The sequence below is a fragment of the Lytechinus variegatus genome, chromosome 13, assembly GCF_018143015.1.
Source record: "Lytechinus variegatus isolate NC3 chromosome 13, Lvar_3.0, whole genome shotgun sequence".
Classification (NCBI taxonomy): domain Eukaryota; kingdom Metazoa; phylum Echinodermata; class Echinoidea; order Temnopleuroida; family Toxopneustidae; genus Lytechinus; species Lytechinus variegatus.
The window spans coordinates 32,890,095-32,908,306 of record NC_054752.1 but is presented as its reverse complement, the minus strand read 5'-3'; the positions used below and the strand labels follow the sequence as shown (position 1 = coordinate 32,908,306).

Genomic DNA, 18,212 nt, shown 5'->3' with positions numbered 1-18,212 from the left:
CCATCTCCCAGGTGTTCCGGCACGCCCTCTACTACTCCTTCAGATGAGCCTACGGGTGGCTCCTCTGAGCTACTTGCTAGTTTTGGACCCTCTATTCGGCCTGTGGCGATGTGGGCTTGGGGCTGGCCACCTCCTCTGACCCGCTGGAGTTTTCCTCCTGGTCTTGTACAAAGGAAACTTGTACCTTGGCCCTATTCTCCTGGATGGAGGGACACTTATTCCTGTAATGACCAATCCCACCGCATTCATAGCACCGGTCACCCCCCAGTTGACCTTCCGCGTTCACGCGCTGGCGTGGGCCTAGTTTGAATAGCCTCCAGGACCTTCTTCTGCCATGAACTCTAGCTGAGCGGATTCAGAGTCTTTCCTCCCCAAACCTCTTCCACGACCTCGTCCGACATGACCTCATTCTCCTCCATAGCTGCCTCAGTCATCCACCGTTCCTCCTGAACCATGCACCACTCTAGAGCTGGCTCCTCGGCCATCCACCACTCCACAACCTCCACGATCTCGTCCTTCGTGACCTTCTCTTCGACCTCTTCCACAGCCGCCTCCTCAGTCATCCACCATTCCTCCTCAACCATACACCACTCCTCTTGAGCCGGTTCCTCAGCCATCCACCACTCCACAACCTCCACGATCTCGTCCTTCATGACCTTCTCTTCGACCTCCTCCACAGCTGCCTCCTCAGTCATCCACCATTCCTCCTCAACCATGCACCACTCCTCTTGAGCCAGTTCCTCAGCTATCCACTCCACAACCTCCACGATCTCGTCCTTCATGACCTTCTCTTCGACCTCCTCCACAGTCGCCTCCTCAGTCATCCACCATTCCTCCCCAACCATACACCACTCTAGAGACGGCTCCTCGGCCATCCATAAAAGATACAGTAATAGATTAAACATACAGTACCTCATTGATAACAATACAAATCAACTGTTTATTAGTGCTTTCACTTGTATAAAGAATTCCAGCCATAAAATTACACAACAAAAATATGAAACAACAAAAACAAAAAGAACCCATTCACAAATTATCAATATTAATCTCAAAATGTAGGAGCACACAGTAATTTGACTGTTACCAATTCCAACCTGAACAAAATTCACCTATATAAAACATTTAAAAAAGCCAACGATGGTAGGTAAGAGGGAAAAGCGGGCAAAACATCCCTAAAAACCAAGATAAGACTTACTTATCAGTGTAGGAGAGACAATGGGAGATACATCAAATCGTCTTGTAACCAAATCAGGTATGACTATTCTTACATACATCAATAACTCTATGTATCTGCCCATTATGCTAGACCAGCAAGGTAGTCTCAGGTGGCATGTCCTATAAAGTAAGGAGCTCATGAGAGCTGGCAATGAAGGCCAATGACTTATGGGAAGAAAAAAGTCATTTTTCTTCACCAGAAAGGCCTAAAGCAAAAATACATAGTATTGAGATAAAATGTATTAATCAAGAGCAAGTATTCACATGGAGAAGTGAAAGCTGATAGTCCCTGCGGGATTCTTACACCTTTACCAAAAACCACATAACAAAAAAAAAAAATCCAATGTAGGACTGTGACGCAAACTGCCCAACAGTGATCACCTGATTCTTAGTTACTAAAAAGGTCACATAAATTCCCGTAAAAATGGCCAGGGAAGAGGAAAATTACAAGGAGAAAAGTCCTGATGCAGTGGTGATCAATAAATGGTTAAGTGTTAAAAAAACATTGAGGCATGAAGGGTTATTTCCCTAGCTCTCAGGGGGCCTAAAAGGGGCTTCAGGAGGAAGCTAGCTAAGGACAGGCTGGTCGTTTAAATAAAATAAAACTTTCGAAGGCAAGAAGAAGATAACAGTAGGATGCCCCTGAACTATCTGGATAGCCTTGCATGTTGTCTGGAAGAGAACAGATATCATTATCATTATTAATCTCATAATGTAGAAGCACACAGTTACTGTGACAGTGTTGACAATTCCAAAATGAACAAAATCACCTAGATAAAACATGGGAAAAAACACATTCATTAAGCGCTAAATTTTTCCAAGCATGAAGAAAAAAAAATAATGAAGAAATAAAGAATAAAGAAAAATATTAAGGAAAAAGAAAAAAAAAACATAAGACAAGATATTCATGAATATGAACAAAGATTATGTAAGTCAAAACATTATTGCAATCATTTAGAATTCAATCTAAAAATTGTCAAAAAATATATGACTTAAATACAAAACACATGAAAAATATCAAAAAGATACAGTAATAGATTCAAAATTTAAGAGAACAGAATTGTCATTATTAATCTCAAAATGTAGGAGCACATACTTATATGAATATGTTACCATTTCAAACCTTCAACCCTGATAAACGTGTAATTAGAATAATTAACTACAAACCCCCAAATCCCCCTCACACCCGCTCCCACCCACTCCACCATCACCACCGCCCTCCGAATAAAAAAAAACCTATTGCCTTCCCCCCTTACCTCCACTACCCCCTGCTCCTCCTCAACCTCCTCCACCTCTTGTATTACATACATCCTAAAACCTAGTTCTAACGGAGTCCTCCCCCTAAACCCCACCACCTCCCTTGCCCACTCCCGCCACTCCTCCCCCCCTACCTCCTCCCCCTCCCCACCTACTCCACCCACCTCCCCAACCACCTCCTCCACCCCAACCTCCTCTACCCCCAGATCCTCCCTGCTCCTCCAGCACCTCCCCCACCACTCCCATCCCACCTCCCACCTGCTCGGGTCCTCCTCCACAGCTCCTCGCTGTTGCATATTGTCTGTAAGAGAAAAATAGATATCATTATCATTATCATTATTAATCTCATATTACAGAAGCACAAAGTCAACATCACAATATTACCAGTTCCAAGCTGAACAAAATCACCCAGATAAAACATGAAAAATACACAAAATTTATCAAGTGCTTTACATTTCAAAGCATTTTTAAAAAAGTAAGAATAATACAATATATTCAGGAATTGAAATATAAAATATGAAAAAATTCAGAACACAATTAATTTACCAAAATTTATGCTAAAGAAAATAATAAAATAAGTGGCAACGAAAAAAAAGCTCCAGAAACATATTGCTCACATGGGTGATTCCCTAACAAACCCTAAGAACTATGAACTGGCAATAAATTAGATAGAAACCCCCCAACCCCCAAAAAAACCCACTCCCCGTCACCAACTACCTCCTCCCCGCCCACATCGCCCACCACCTCCTTGGCCCCAACCTCCGGCACCACCACATCCCACTCCTCCCTTCCCTGCTCCCCCTCCTCCCTTCCCTGCTCCCCCTCACCCCCTACTCCTAACCCACCTCCCTCCATCACACCTCCAACCTCTTCCTGCTCTCCGGCCTCCTCCATCTCTGCCTCTCCTCCGTCCATTTCCTCTAACTCTCCTTCCAAATGTTCTAATACTTGCTGCATGTTATCTGGAAGAGATTAGAATAAATATTATCATAGAAGCACACAGTTAATATGACGGTGTTACCAGTTCCAAAATGAACAAAATCACCTAGATAAAACATGAAAAAAACACATTCATTACAAAGCACTATACATGTATGTTTCAAAGCATTAATAAAAAAAAGGAAAATAAGGAAAATAAAGAATGAAGAAAAAATAAAGAAAAGCATGAAACCAGATATTTATGAACAAAGATTATGTAAGTCAAAACATTATTGCAATCATATAGAATTCAATCTAAAAATTGTCAAAAAATATATAACTCAAATACCAAACACATGAAAAATATCAAAAAGATACAGTAATAGATTCAAAATTTAAGAGAATAGAATAGTCATTATTATTAATCTCATAACGTAGGAGCACACACTTATATGAATATGTTACCATGTCAAACCTCAACAGAATTTACCTATATAAAACATTAAAAAATAATACACAAAAATACTTTACATTTGTAAAAATGACATAGTAAAATTAGTTGCAAAAATCAGTAAAATAATATAGCTCCACTAATATATATTTATCACATGGATAAAAACTTATAATTACATGGCCCCCCAAAAAAATAATCACAATGGCTTGCTTGTAATAAATAAATTTTTAAATGTACAAAATTTATGCTATCGAAAAAATCTTGCCTTAATTGGCAGCCAATGCTTTATGTAACAGAAAAATGAAAAATAATAAAATTAGTGGCAACAACAAAAAAGCTCCAGAAACATATTGCTCACATGGGTGATACCCTAATAAACGTCTAATTAAAATAATTAACTACAAACCCCCAAATCTCCCTCACACCCACTCCCACCCACTCCACCATCACCATTGCCCTACGAATAAAAAAAAATCTGTTGGGTTCCCCCCTTACCTCCACAACCCCCTGCTCCTCCATAACCTCTTCCACCTCTACCTCCTCCCTAATCACATAAAGCCTAAATCCTAACTCCCTCGGGGTCCTCCCCCTAAACCCCACCACCTCCCTTGCCCACGTCGCCACTCCTCCCCCTCCACGCCCTCTCCAACCTCTCCCCCCACCACCTCCTCCACCAATCCTCCCCTCCCTGCTCCCCCAGCACCTCCCCCACCACTCCCAAACCACCTCCCACCTGCTCCGGGTCCTCCTCCACAGCTCCTTCTCGATGTTGCATATTGTCTGGAAGAGAAAAGAATAGATATCATTATCATTATTAATCTCATTACAGGAGCACAAAGTCAACATCACAATATTACCAGTTCCAAGCTGAACAAAATCACCCAGATAAAACATGAAAAATACACAAAATTTATCAAGTGCTTTACATTTCAAAGCATTTTTAAAAAAGAATAATACAATATATTCAGGAATTGAAATGTAAAATATGAAAAAATTCAGAACACAATCAATTTACCAAAATTTATGCTAAAGAAAATAATAAAATAAGTGGCAACAAAAAAAAGCTCCAGAAACATATTGCTCACATGGGTGATACCCTAATAAACGTCTAATTGAAATAATTAACTACAAACCCCCCTCACACCCGCTCCCACCCACTCCACCATCACCACGGCCCTACAAATAAAAAAAAATCTATTTGCCACCCCCCTTAGCTCCTCTAGCCCCTACTCCTTACCCTCCTCCCTAATCACATACAATCTAAATCTTAATTGTTGCGGGATCCTCCCCCTAAACCCCACCACCGCCCTTGCCCACTCCTACCCCCCGCCCACTCCCCTGTCACCAACCACCTCCTCACCTCCCATATCCCCCACCACCTCCTCGGCCCCAACCTCCGGCACCACCACATCCCACTCCTCCCTTCCCTGCTCCCCCTCACCCCCTACTCCTAACCCACCTCCCTCCATCACACCTCCAACCTCTTCCTGCTCTCCGGCCTCCTCCATCTCTGCCTCTCCTCCGTCCATTTCCTCTAACTCTCCTTCCATCTCTTGTAATACTTGCTGCATGTTATCTTGAAGAGATTAGAATAAATGTTATCATAGAAGCACACAGTTAATATGACGGTGTTACCAGTTCCAAAATGAACAAAATCACCTAGATAAAACATGAAAAAAACACATTCATTACAAAGCACTATACATGTATGTTTCAAAGCATTAATAAAAAAAAGGAAAATAAGGAAAATAAAGAATGAAGAAAAAATAAAGAAAAGCATGAAACCAGATATTTATGAACAAAGATTATGTAAGTCAAAACATTATTGCAATCATATAGAATTCAATCTAAAAATTGTCAAAAAATATATAACTCAAATACCAAACACCTAAAAAGTATAAAAAAAGATACAGTAATAGATTCAAAATTTAAGAGAATAGAATAGTCATTATTATTAATCTCATAACGTAGGAGCACACACTTATATGAATATGTTACCATGTCAAACCTCAACAGAATTTACCTATATAAAACATTAAAAAATAATACACAAAAATACTTTACATTTGTAAAAATGACATAGTAAAATTAGTTGCAAAAATCAGTAAAATAATATAGCTCCACTAATATATATTTATCACATGGATAGAAACTTATAATTACATGGCCCCCCAAAATAATCACAATGGCTTGCTTGTAATAAATAAATTTTTTAAATGTACGAAAATTTATGCAATAGAAAAAATCTTGCCCTAATTGGCAGCCAATGCTATATGTAATAGAAAAATGAAAAATAATAAAAAACAAAAAATGCTCCAGAGACATATTGCTCACTTGGGTGATACCCTAATAGACGTCTAATTAAAATAATTAACTACAAACCCCAAAATCCCCCTCACACCCACTCCACCATCACCATTGCCCTACGAATAAAAAAAAATCTGTTTGGTTCCCCCCTTACCTCCACAACCCCCTGCTCCTCCAAAACCTCCTCCACCTCTACCTCCTCCCTAATCACATATAACCTAAATCCGAGCTCAGTCGCGGTCCTCCCCCTAAACCCCACCACCTCCCTTGCCCACGCCCGCCACTCCTCCCCCCAACCTCCCCCTCCCCGCCCACTCCAACCACCTCCTCCCTCCCACCTCCCCAACCACCTCCGCCCCAACCTCCATTACCCCCAGATCCTCCCCTCCCTGCTCCCCCAGCACCTCCCCCACCACTCCCATCCCACCTGTTCCATGTCCTCAGCTCGCGCCGTTGGATGTTATCTGGAAGAGAAGAGAATAGATATCATTATCATTATTAATCTCATATTACCGGAGCATAAAGTCAACATCACAATGTTACCAGTTCCAAGCTGAACAAAATCACCCAGATAAAACATGAAAAATACACACATTCATTCAGTGCTATATGTTTGCAAGCATTAAGAAAAAAAGTAAAGAAAAATGAAGAAAATAAAGAATAAAACAAAAATTAAAGAAAAAAGCATAAGACAAGATTATTATATGAATGAAGATTATGAAGGTCAAAACATTATTTTTGCAATCATTCAGAATTCATTCTAAAAATTGTCAAAAAATATATGACTTATATACAAAACACCTGAAAAATATAAAAAAGATACAGTAGTAGATTGGAAATTGAAGAGAACAGAATAGTCATTATTATTAATCATTAATCTGGTAATTTAGGAGCACACACTTATATCACTATGTTACCAGGTCAAACCTGAACAAAACTTTCCTATATAAAACATAAACAAATACACAAAAATATATAGCAATTGTGAAAAAGTCACATCATGACGAAATTGCGCTCCTCCTCCCCTCCCTACTCCCCCTCACCCCCTACTCCCAACCCAGCTCCCTCCGCCACACCTCCAACCAGCTCTCTGGCCTCCATCTTCTTCCTCTCCATCCTGTGTATTTCTTGCTGCATGTTATCTGAAAGAGAACAGATCATAGAAGCACAGAGTTAATATGACAATGTTACCAGTTCCAAAATGAACAAAATCACCAAGATAAAACATAAAAAAACACTCATTAAGTGCTATGTATTTCAAAGTATTAAGAAAAGAAGAATAAGAAAAATAAACAAAATAAAGAATAAAGAAAAAAAGCATCAAACAAGATATTGAGGAACAAAGATTATAAACATCAAAACATAATTGCAATCATTTAGAAATCAATCTAAAAATTGTCAAAAAAATATATGACTTAAATACAAAGCATCTGAAAAATTTCAAAAAGATACAGTAATAGATTTAAAGTTGAAGAGAACAAAATAATCATCGTTATTTATCTCATAATGTAGGAGCACACACTTATGACCCTTTTACCAGGTCCAACCTGAACAAAATTTACCTACATAAAACATTTAAAAATAGTACACAAAAGTATTTTACATTTGTAAAAATGATATAATAACATTAGTTACAAAAGTCAGCAAAATAAAATAGCTCCAGGAAGTTGTATTTATCACATGGATTAAAACTTATTATACATGGCCCCCCAAAAATATAACCACAATGGCTTGCTTGTGATAAATGTTTAAATGTACCTAAATTTATGCTAAAGAAAATAATAAAATTGGTGGCAACAAAAAAAGCTCCAGAAACAGATTGCTCACTTGGGTGATACCCTAATAAACGTCTAATTAAAATAATTAACTACAAACCCCCAAATCCCCCTCACACCCGCTCCCACCCACTCCACCATCACCATTGCCCTACGAATAAAAAAAAATCTGTTGGGTTCCCCCCTTAACTCCACGACCCCCTGCTCCTCCTCAACCTCCTCGACCTCTACCTCCTCCCTAATAGCATACAGTCTAAAGCCTAACTCCCCAGGGGTCCTCCCCTAAACCCCACCACCTCCCTTGCCCACTCCAACCACCTCCTCCGCCCCAACCTCCATTAACCCCCAGATCCTCCTCTCCCTGCTCCCCAGCACCTCCCCTACCACTCCCATCCCACCGCCCACCTGCTCCTCCTTGTCTCCTTCCACTCCTACATGTACCACTTACCCCATCTTCCTGCTGTTGCATGTTGTCTGGAAGAGAACAGAAGGGATATCATTATTAATCTCATAATGTAGAAGCACACAGTTAATATGACAGTGTTCCCATTTCCAAAATTAACAAAATCACATTTATAAAACATGAAAAAAAATGCACGAAAATATATAACAATTGTGAAAAAATCACATGATAAAATTGCGTTCCTCCTCCCCTCCCTGCTCCCCCTCACCCCGTACTCCCAACCCACCTCCCTCCGCCACACCTCCAACCAGCTCTCTGGCCTCCTCTCCTCCATCCCTCTCCATTCTTCTGATTTCTTGCTGCCTTTTATCTGGAAGAGAATAGAACAGGTATTATCATAAAAAGCACACAGTTAATATGACATCCTCTTCTCTTCCTCTAATACTTAAAAGTATTTTACATTCGTAATAAATGACATAATAAAATTAGTTGCAAAAATCAGTAAAATCACATGGAAAAAACTTATAATTACATGCCCCCCAAAAAATAATCACAATGGCTTGCTTGTAATAAATAAATTTTTTAAATGTACGAAAATTTATGCTATAGAAAAACCTTGCCCTAATTGGCAGCCAATGCTATATGTAACAGAAAAATGAAAAATAATAAAATTAGTGGCAACAACAAAAAAGCTCCAGAAACATATTGCTCACATGGGTGATACCCTAATAAACGTCTAATTAAAATAATTAACTACAAACCCCCAAATCTCCCTCACACCCACTCTCACCCACTCCACCATCACCATGGCCCTGCGAACAACAAAAAATCTATTGGGTTCCCTCCTTACCTCCACAACCCCCTGCTCCTCCAAAACCTCTTCCACCTCTACCTCCTCCCTTATCACATACATCCTAAACCCTAACTCCCTCGGGGTCCTCCCCCTAAACCCCACCACCTCCCTTGCCCATGCAAGCCACTCCTCCCCCTCCACGCCCTCTCCAACCTCCTCCCCTACCACCTCCTCAACCACCTCCTCCGCCCCAACCTCCATTACCCCCAGATCCTCCCCTCCCTGCTCCCCCAGCACCTCCCCCACCACTCCCATCCCACCTCCCACCTGTTCCATGTCCTCCGCACGCTGCCGTTGGATGTTATCTTGAAGAGAAGAGAATAGATATCATTATTAATCTCATATTACCAGAGCATAAAGTCAACATCACAATGTTACCAGTTCCAAGCTGAACAAAATCACCCAGATAAAACATGAAAAATACACACATTCATTCAGTGCTATATGTTTGCAAGCATTAAGAAGTAAAGAAAAATGAAGAAAATAAAGAATAAAACAAAAATTAAAGAAAAAAGCACAAGACAAGATTATTATATGAATGAAGATTATGAAGGTCAAAATATTATTTTTGCAATCATTCAGAATTCATTCTAAAAATTGTCAAAAAATATGACTTATATACAAAACACCTGAAAAATATAAAAAAGATACAGTAGTAGATTGGAAATTGAAGAGAACAGAATAGTCATTATTATCAATCATTAATCTGGTAATTTAGGAGCACACACTTATATCACTATGTTACCAGGTCAAACCTGAACAAAACTTTCCTATATAAAACATAAACAAATACACAAAAATATATAGCAATTGTGAAAAAGTCACATCATGACGAAATTGCGCTCCTCCTCCCCTCCCTGCTCCCCCTCACCCCCTACTCCCAACCCAGCTCCCTCCGCCACACCTCCAACCAGCTCTCTGGCCTCCATCTTCCTCTCCATCCTGTGTATTTCTTGCTGCATGTTATCTGAAAGAGAACAGATCATAGAAGCACAGAGTTAATATGACAATGTTACCAGTTCCAAAATGAACAAAATCACCAAGATAAAACATAAAAAAAACACTCATTAAGTGCTATGTATTTCAAAGTATTAAGAAAAGAAGAATAAGAAAAATAAACAAAATAAAGAATAAAGAAAAAAAGCATCAAACAAGATATTGAGGAACAAAGATTATAAACATCAAAACATAATTGCAATCATTTAGAAATCAATCTAAAAATTGTCAAAAAATATATGACTTAAATACAAAGCATCTGAAAAATTTCAAAAAGATACAGTAATAGATTTAAAGTTGAAGAGAACAAAATAATCATCGTTATTTATCTCATAATGTAGGAGCACACACTTATGACCCTTTTACCAGGTCCAACCTGAACAAAATTTACCTACATAAAACATTTAAAAAATAGTACACAAAAGTATTTTACATTTGTAAAAATGATATAATAACATTAGTTACAAAAGTCAGCAAAATAAAATAGCTCCAGGAAGTTGTATTTATCACATGGATTAAAACTTATTATACATGGCCCCCCCAAAATATAACCACAATGGCTTGCTTGTGATAAATGTTTAAATGTACCTAAATTTATGCTAAAGAAAATAATAAAATTGGTGGCAACAAAAAAAGCTCCAGAAACAGATTGCTCACTTGGGTGATACCCTAATAAATGTCTAATTAAAATAATTAACTACAAATCCCTTCACACCCACTCCCACCCACTCCACCATCACCATTGCCCTACGAATAAAAAAAAATCTGTTGGGTTCCCCCCTGCTCCTCCTCAACCTCCTCGACCTCTACCTCCTCCCTAATAGCATACAGTCTAAAGCCTAACTCCCCAGGGGTCCTCCCCCTAAACCCCACCACCTCCCTTGCCCACTCCAACCACCTCCTCCGCCCCAACCTCCATTACCCCCAGATCCTCCTCTCCCTGCTCCCCAGCACCTCCCCTACCACTCCCATCCCACCTCCCACCTGCTCCTCGTCGTCTCCTTCCACTCCTACATGTACCACTTACCCCATCTTCCTGCTGTTGCATGTTGTCTGGAAGAGAACAGAAGGGATATCATCATCATTAATCTCATAATGTAGAAGCACACAGTTAATATGCCAGTGTTCCCATTTCCAAAATTAACAAAATCACATTTATAAAACATGAAAAAAATAATGCACAAAAATATACGTCACCAACCACCTCCTCATCCCCCACCAAAGTAAGAGCTTCTTCATGCTCAGCTCTGGATGTCGGAAACAGTGCCCGACTAGACAGAGCCTCCGGCCAGCGTCTTGTCCTTCAAGAAAAAAAAGGCACAATTGTATTCATAATGTGAACATATATCAGAATATAAACTTCAGGTTCTTTGTATATTATGTATCCAAGACGTCTTATTTTACTGTCAAGAGTTCACAAGTGTATATAAAATGAAATGACAATGCAGGCCACATGTCTGCATCTAATAGCATGAAATGTACCAGTCCAATGACATCTGAAATTTGTCTTCTGCCACTTATTTTAGACAAATCAGCTGCTACTTCATTAGAATCTAATTCGAGAACGAAAGGAAAGCCTTTCACCTGATAGCCATCCTTTATGCATGGCTGATTTTCCTCTGCATCAGTTGGAACAAAAAAAGATCAGTTTGACAATTATGTCTTTTTTTCCTTAAAACCATTAATTAATGACGACTTCTGCGACCAATTATACTTGACATGATAAAACTCAGAATGTAATCTGATTTTCTACCAATTATGTGATCTCTTAAAGTTTAAAATCCATCAGAAGGATGAATAATTGTTGGTTCTACTACTCTACTGTGAATGTACTTTGCTTAATCGCAGTGACCCTGAACAGTTCATAGGATGGTAGAATGGGCAGTTGGAGAGTCAGAGAACAAGTATCGACAAATGGAAACTGTCGTCAGACAATTTTCCTCTGCCAAGTATCCCCGATGCCTGAACTCAATGACTGGCTGCCGACAGAAGCCAAGACAAGGTATCCTGGTTGATGCCTTCTGTTACTCCCCTCAGTTGAGAACTACACATGAAATAGGTTCTCTATTTCAGAGACTGCTGTCTGGTAGGGGTGAAAGACTCTTCCAATACCTAGGGGTCGGCCTTCGTGGCATCTGTCACACCAAGACACTGGAGACCAGTCGAGTCTCTCAATTGCCTCCTTATTCTTGTTTCGTGCTTGTTGGTAGCGAATTAATGATGTCCTAGACTATCCTGCTGCCTGAATGCGTAAACACTTCCACACCCACTCTGCTCATGTGAGAGCATCCCGTTCAACACTGGCACAGTCTTTGAACTTTTAGATTTTCACTCTGACATCTTCATCTCCAAATGTCATCGATGGTAGGCTCTGGCTTCAACCCCCCCACTCAACATCTTATATGTAAGTTCTAAAAGGAACTGAGGCATAGGCCCTCTGTGCGCTAAGCTGTAGGCCAGAAATATGCCAACAGCTTCGTACTGGTACAAATGAACTGTTGTCTGTCAAGAGCACCCTGCCTGTCTATCACTTCTAGTAATCTTTCCATCAAATGATCATCATTATTAATCGCTTAATCCACCTCCCTCTCTGTTTCTCCAATTCTTTAGTTGCATGTTATATGGAAGAAAAGGGAGTAGACATCATCAATCTCTGCCTCAATCTCCTGAATTCTGAGTTGCATGTTATATGGATGAGAAGAGAATAGATATCATTAGCATTCTCTGCCTCCCTCTCCATCTCCCTAATCATTTTATTGCCATGGTACTTTGTTTAAAGAATTCTGACAACCTGTTGTTGATAAGTTCTGTTAAATATGGGGGCACTCTGTTTCTTGATGGAGAGTTGTGTTATTAATATCCTAGATCATAGGGTACTTGTAAGATGGTTGTCTTTTGCAAGAGAGGCATGCAGCTTTTGGGCAATTCCATAAAATATGTATGTCCGACCTCCTGTATGTGGGATCTTAATGAAATTTCCCTTGATTTCTTGTTCTTTTGACAGTCTGTAATGCTGTCCAATGATTATGACTTGGGTCATTTTATGAACTAAAGAATTGAGAAAAATTGGGGTTGGACGTACCAAAAGGTTATTTTATGGAGTTGGCCCATTGTAAAATCTTTATAGATTTATGATCATCATTAAACCTAGTATAATTTTATTAAGTGCTTAGTTGTCGGGGGGGGGGGGGGATCTGTAGATCATAACCTCAAACACTGTAAGGGAAATTGATGTATTATTTTTTCTTTTTTTTAAATCACATGATCTTGTCACGGTTATCATACAATATTTGTAAACTCTGTAATGACCTCTATGAAAACCTAGATACTACCTGGTTTTTGTTTGGTCCTGTATTGCCTAATGCTTAAAATTTTATGGTAGTTATATATTGTAAGTTACATGAACATCATGTATAATTGTATACACCACTTTCAGTGGCCCCTAAATATAATACAAATATACCAGGCTTTGAGTAGGTATATCAAGAACTGTTTGTCTGAGGTTGGACTGGCATTACTATTTGGCCAGTACAACCAAGGATGAACAATTTCCTTGATACTTTTGAAGTAAAGGCCTGGTATATTTGTTTTATATCCTGAATTTAATAAGTTAGACCATTAGATCTTGATAATCTAGTTTCTTGTACTGGTAGTTCATCCTATTTTAATCAAAACCAAGATAAAGATTAACGTGCTGTGCTGACTGACCTACTTTTCCTGAAATCCACATGCTCAGTGGGCTTGCCCGGTAGAGTCACCTCGCTGACCAGTGCACCCGTGAGATTACATGCTTTATGTCAATATGCAACGACGATGATGGAATAGAACACTATTTTATCATTGACGTCACAGAATAGTAGATTCTCTTCAGTTGGCATATGAGTTCCAATCATCTCAAAATAGCGTAAATGTTTGGTCACATGATGCTATTTAAACCAATCACCACACAGGATTTAATTCATGTAGGATATAATGTAGACTATTAGTCCATTGTAAAATGATTGTGGCAAATAATATAAACTATGATTGTAGCAAATAATATTAACTATCACATCTACCAGACTAACCTACAGGAGGACTCTAATCTTAAAAGAACCCCCAAATTACATTTGTAGTCAAGTACATGTATTCCTGTAGGTTCATTGGTTAACCTCACTGTCAGGATATTAAACAATTTGATTTCTACTCAGAAATTTCATGACCTGATTTATTTGTAATAATTTTTTTCAAATGATTGAATTTTTTCATATGACCTGTTGCATCACAATGAAACGTACTTGGACTATTCGTAACTTGTATTTTTTCAATAGATGAATGAGTAAGCTGTAATGTTGCCTGTTGCTAACTTTTTATTTATTGGTGTATTATAGAAGCAGCTGCTTCGTGGTGTGTAATTAAATCATGCTATTATTTTTCTTAAAACATTTATTGCGCAATCTTTACTTGACGAGTCTCATGAGGAGAGTGAAGGAAGAGAAGATGGAGGGGGGGGGGGTGTAAGAGAAAGAGTGAGAGAGTCAGGGTGAGAAAATAAGAATGAAAAGACAAGAGGAAAGGCCTGTTTTAGCACGACATGTGAAAGCTCAGCATCATGTACCAAGCAAATGGGATATAAGATGTTTAAAGGGATGGTACGGGCTGAAAGTTTGTGTAGCTCAATAAATAGAGTAGAATGTACCGAGCCAAATGCCGAAAATTTTATCAAATCGGATAATAAATGAAGTTATTGAATTTTAGAGTTTAGCAATATTTTGTGAAAACAGTCTTCATGAATGTTCATTAGATGGGCGATGATGTCACATCTCCACTTGTTCTTTTTTATTTTATGATATAAAATTAGGTTTGTTCACATTTTTTCCTCCAAGAACTAAAAAAAATTGATTGACAACTGATTTAGTGCATTAGATATTTATTGCTGCAACTTATTTCATTTTAAGGGAGACATATTATTCACACAAGTATGAAATAATGAAAAAAATGATTTTATGTAATAACATAAGAAAACGGAAAGTGTAAATGTGACATCAGCCCACCTAATGAATATTCATGACGACTGTTTTCACAAAATATTTAAACTTCAATAACTTTAATGAAGTTATTTTATTTGTTATCCCATTTTGATGAAATTTTCGGCATTTTGCTCAGTGAATTCTACTCAATGTATTAAGATAAGATGTAAATATTTTCAGCCCGGACCATCCCTTTAATAATAATAGGCATTAATATAGCGCCATCTATCTAGAAATATTCTATTCCGAAGCGCGTTATTATTACCCCGGCTTTAGCTCGAGCTGCCTTTCAGCGCTCATGTTTAATGTTGCAGATTATGACAAATTACCTTTTTTGTTTTAAAGTAGCAAATATTGAATTAATCGAATGCTGTTAAAAGGTTAGCACAATATATATGAACAATTGATGGACAAAATTATGACTTCATTTAACATGACCCATCATGTCATGGGCCACAATGTCATGTTCATCATTACAATATTTTATTTTAGTCACAAAGATAGCATACAAGTATAAATAGACTCGTGATTTCATGAGACACTGGCCCGAATTCTGAAGTCAGGTTTAACTTAGACCATGGTCTAACTCTGCTAAAATTATGGGAAGCCAAAAAGTTCAAAATTTGTATTAAGTTGTACGTTTCTTATGTTTACTGTGTCCTTTCCTGATTCATCGATGGTGAAGACAATCATCTATTTATACTTCCTAGACAATTATGAATGATTTGAGAGCCAATTGGGATGAAATATGATATCTCTACTGTTAGTGATTTATGTAACAATTGGCTATCCATACTTAAACCACAACTTTAAACCTGGGTGTAAGTTAAAGCCAACTTCAGAATATGGGCCATTGAGTTTAATGCATATTCATTCATTTTAGAGGTGGGATGTTCCTTGACAGGTGTTTAGACACGGCGAGACACAAGGATTTGTCTCACGATGTTGCTGAACTTTGTCTCATATTACTTGAACGATGCTGGAGAATAGAGAAAGACATACAGAGAGACAGACAAATTGAGAGATATATACATGGAGAGGGAGAGAGAGAGGGGAGAGGGGGAGAGGAAGTAAGGGAGAGAGAGGGAGAGATCGACAGTGATTTTGAGGAATGTGATCTGTACTTGTAATAATAATTTTTCTACCAAACAAATTTATCCTTTTGAAAAATTAGTGTTTCATGACCATTAAGCTTATAAACAAAACACAGACATTGATTTATTTGGTAGGAGAAGATCACTCCTCTCAAAATGGAAATTAAAAAGGTACATGTATTAAAGGCTTTCTGCCTGTTACCCCCCCATCAAATGTTTATGGTAAAAGGTCACAATTTATTTCTATTTTACCTAATGTGATAAGATCCATGGGGTGAAACTCACTTTACAGTCGGTTAGAATAAATTCTTAATTTGTAACGATTTAATTGGCCGACAGCTTTTTGAAATTGATCTTAGCTTTTAATTAATCACCCTAACACTGCCCCCCCTATTTCAATTATTTTGATCATTGGCCCATTGGTTAAAGTTGGAATATGCAGTGGATTTTGAAAATTCTCTTTTTATCAACATTTTCTTTAGAAATGGTATTCTTTTGTCACAATCCAAGTGAAATCCTACACTCTAAAAATAAAGGATTCAAAACATAGAACATATATATGGAAAGGGAGATGATTGATGGCCACTACCATCCTTTTAAAAAAACAAAATTTGCGACCTTTTGAAGTAGTGATTTCCCTATCCACTCTTTAAATTTTAACAATGTTTGAAATTAATTTTTGCTTTGTAAAGCATCAGAAAATGTGCATTAAAGGGGAATGAAACCTTTGGAACAAATAGGCTTGTGTAGAAACAGAAAAATCGAAGATTAAGAATAAAGAAAGTTTGAGAAAAATCGGACAAATAGTGAGAAAGTTATGAGCATTTGAATATTGCAATCACTAATGCTATGGAGATCCTCACATTGGCAATGCGACAAGGATGTGTGATGTCACTGATGAACAACTTTCCCTTTGGTGGACTATAAAATACCCTCAAAATGTCTCTTTTTGCTTTTTCTTATGATGATACAAACTCTTTATCCATGATGTATTCTTAAAAAATATGTATTATATGCCCTCGTCTCTTTTTGCTTTTTCTTATGATACAAACTCTTTATCCATGATGTATTCCTAAAAAATATGTATTACATGCCCTCATGTAGACAGAACACATGATTTATAGATAGATGTGATAAAAGAGGCAATTCTAATGAAATATATACTAAAGTAATTGTGAGAGTTGTTCACAAGTGACATCACACATCTTTGTCGCATTGCCAATTTGCTATCTCCATAGCATTAGTGATCGCAATATTCAAATGCTCATAACTTTCTCATTATTTGTCAGATTTTTCTCAAACTATCGTTGATCTGTTTCTTTGATATTTCTGTTTTCACACAAGCTATCTTGTTCCAATGGTTTCATTCTCCTTTAAATTTTGTCCTGTCAAAACAAGTGATGAATGCACTTGATGGAATTGACACGTACTTGCAAGCTTTTGTCACAAAAACATTGATAATTTCTATCACATCCATCCATTTTAAGCAAAATTCTATTCATTATCAAATCAATCAATCCCCCATTTCCTAATTCAAGGGAAGTTCATGATCAGTGTACCTGTATACACTCATGTGGGCATAATTTATGTATTATGTCATGTATATCAAGCTCTTAATGATAGGAAGAAATGAGCAGCAAAATATATTTTCGACTTTTAAAAGTAAATTTTCTAAAAAGAATTGAAAGAAAAATTTGCTTTGACATTAATACGTAATGTACAAAAGTTACACAACTTGCAACTGCTCTGAAAAATCTGAAGTTAATGACATTTCTATGTTTGCATTGTACCATCTGTTGTATTGTATGCCCCAAACTAGCAAAGGTAAATGAGTTCAGATTTAAAATTATGAAGCATTTTAGTTTTTAATTAGTACAACTGATGTAAGTAGTATAGATGTTTGGCCTGTCTACAGCTGTTGCAATATCCAA

At 37.9% G+C, this 18,212-nt stretch overlaps 1 protein-coding gene across 1 annotated transcript; it reads right to left on the bottom strand.

Annotated features, from left to right (window-relative positions):
* Positions 1 to 2,176: 2,176 nt before the first annotated feature.
* LOC121426018 (uncharacterized PE-PGRS family protein PE_PGRS54-like) lies at positions 2,177 to 11,226 on the bottom strand. Its single transcript, XM_041622147.1, has 12 exons — positions 11,055 to 11,226; positions 10,054 to 10,149; positions 9,110 to 9,487; positions 8,616 to 8,699; positions 8,236 to 8,400; positions 7,195 to 7,293; positions 6,490 to 6,615; positions 5,194 to 5,420; positions 4,340 to 4,624; positions 3,173 to 3,423; positions 2,637 to 2,773; positions 2,177 to 2,181 (listed from the first exon to the last, which is right to left on the bottom strand). The coding sequence occupies exons 1-12, from the start codon at positions 11,224 to 11,226 to the stop codon at positions 2,177 to 2,179; spliced, it is 2,025 nt and encodes a 674-aa protein (XP_041478081.1).
* Between the last annotated feature and the right edge of the window lie 6,986 nt (positions 11,227 to 18,212).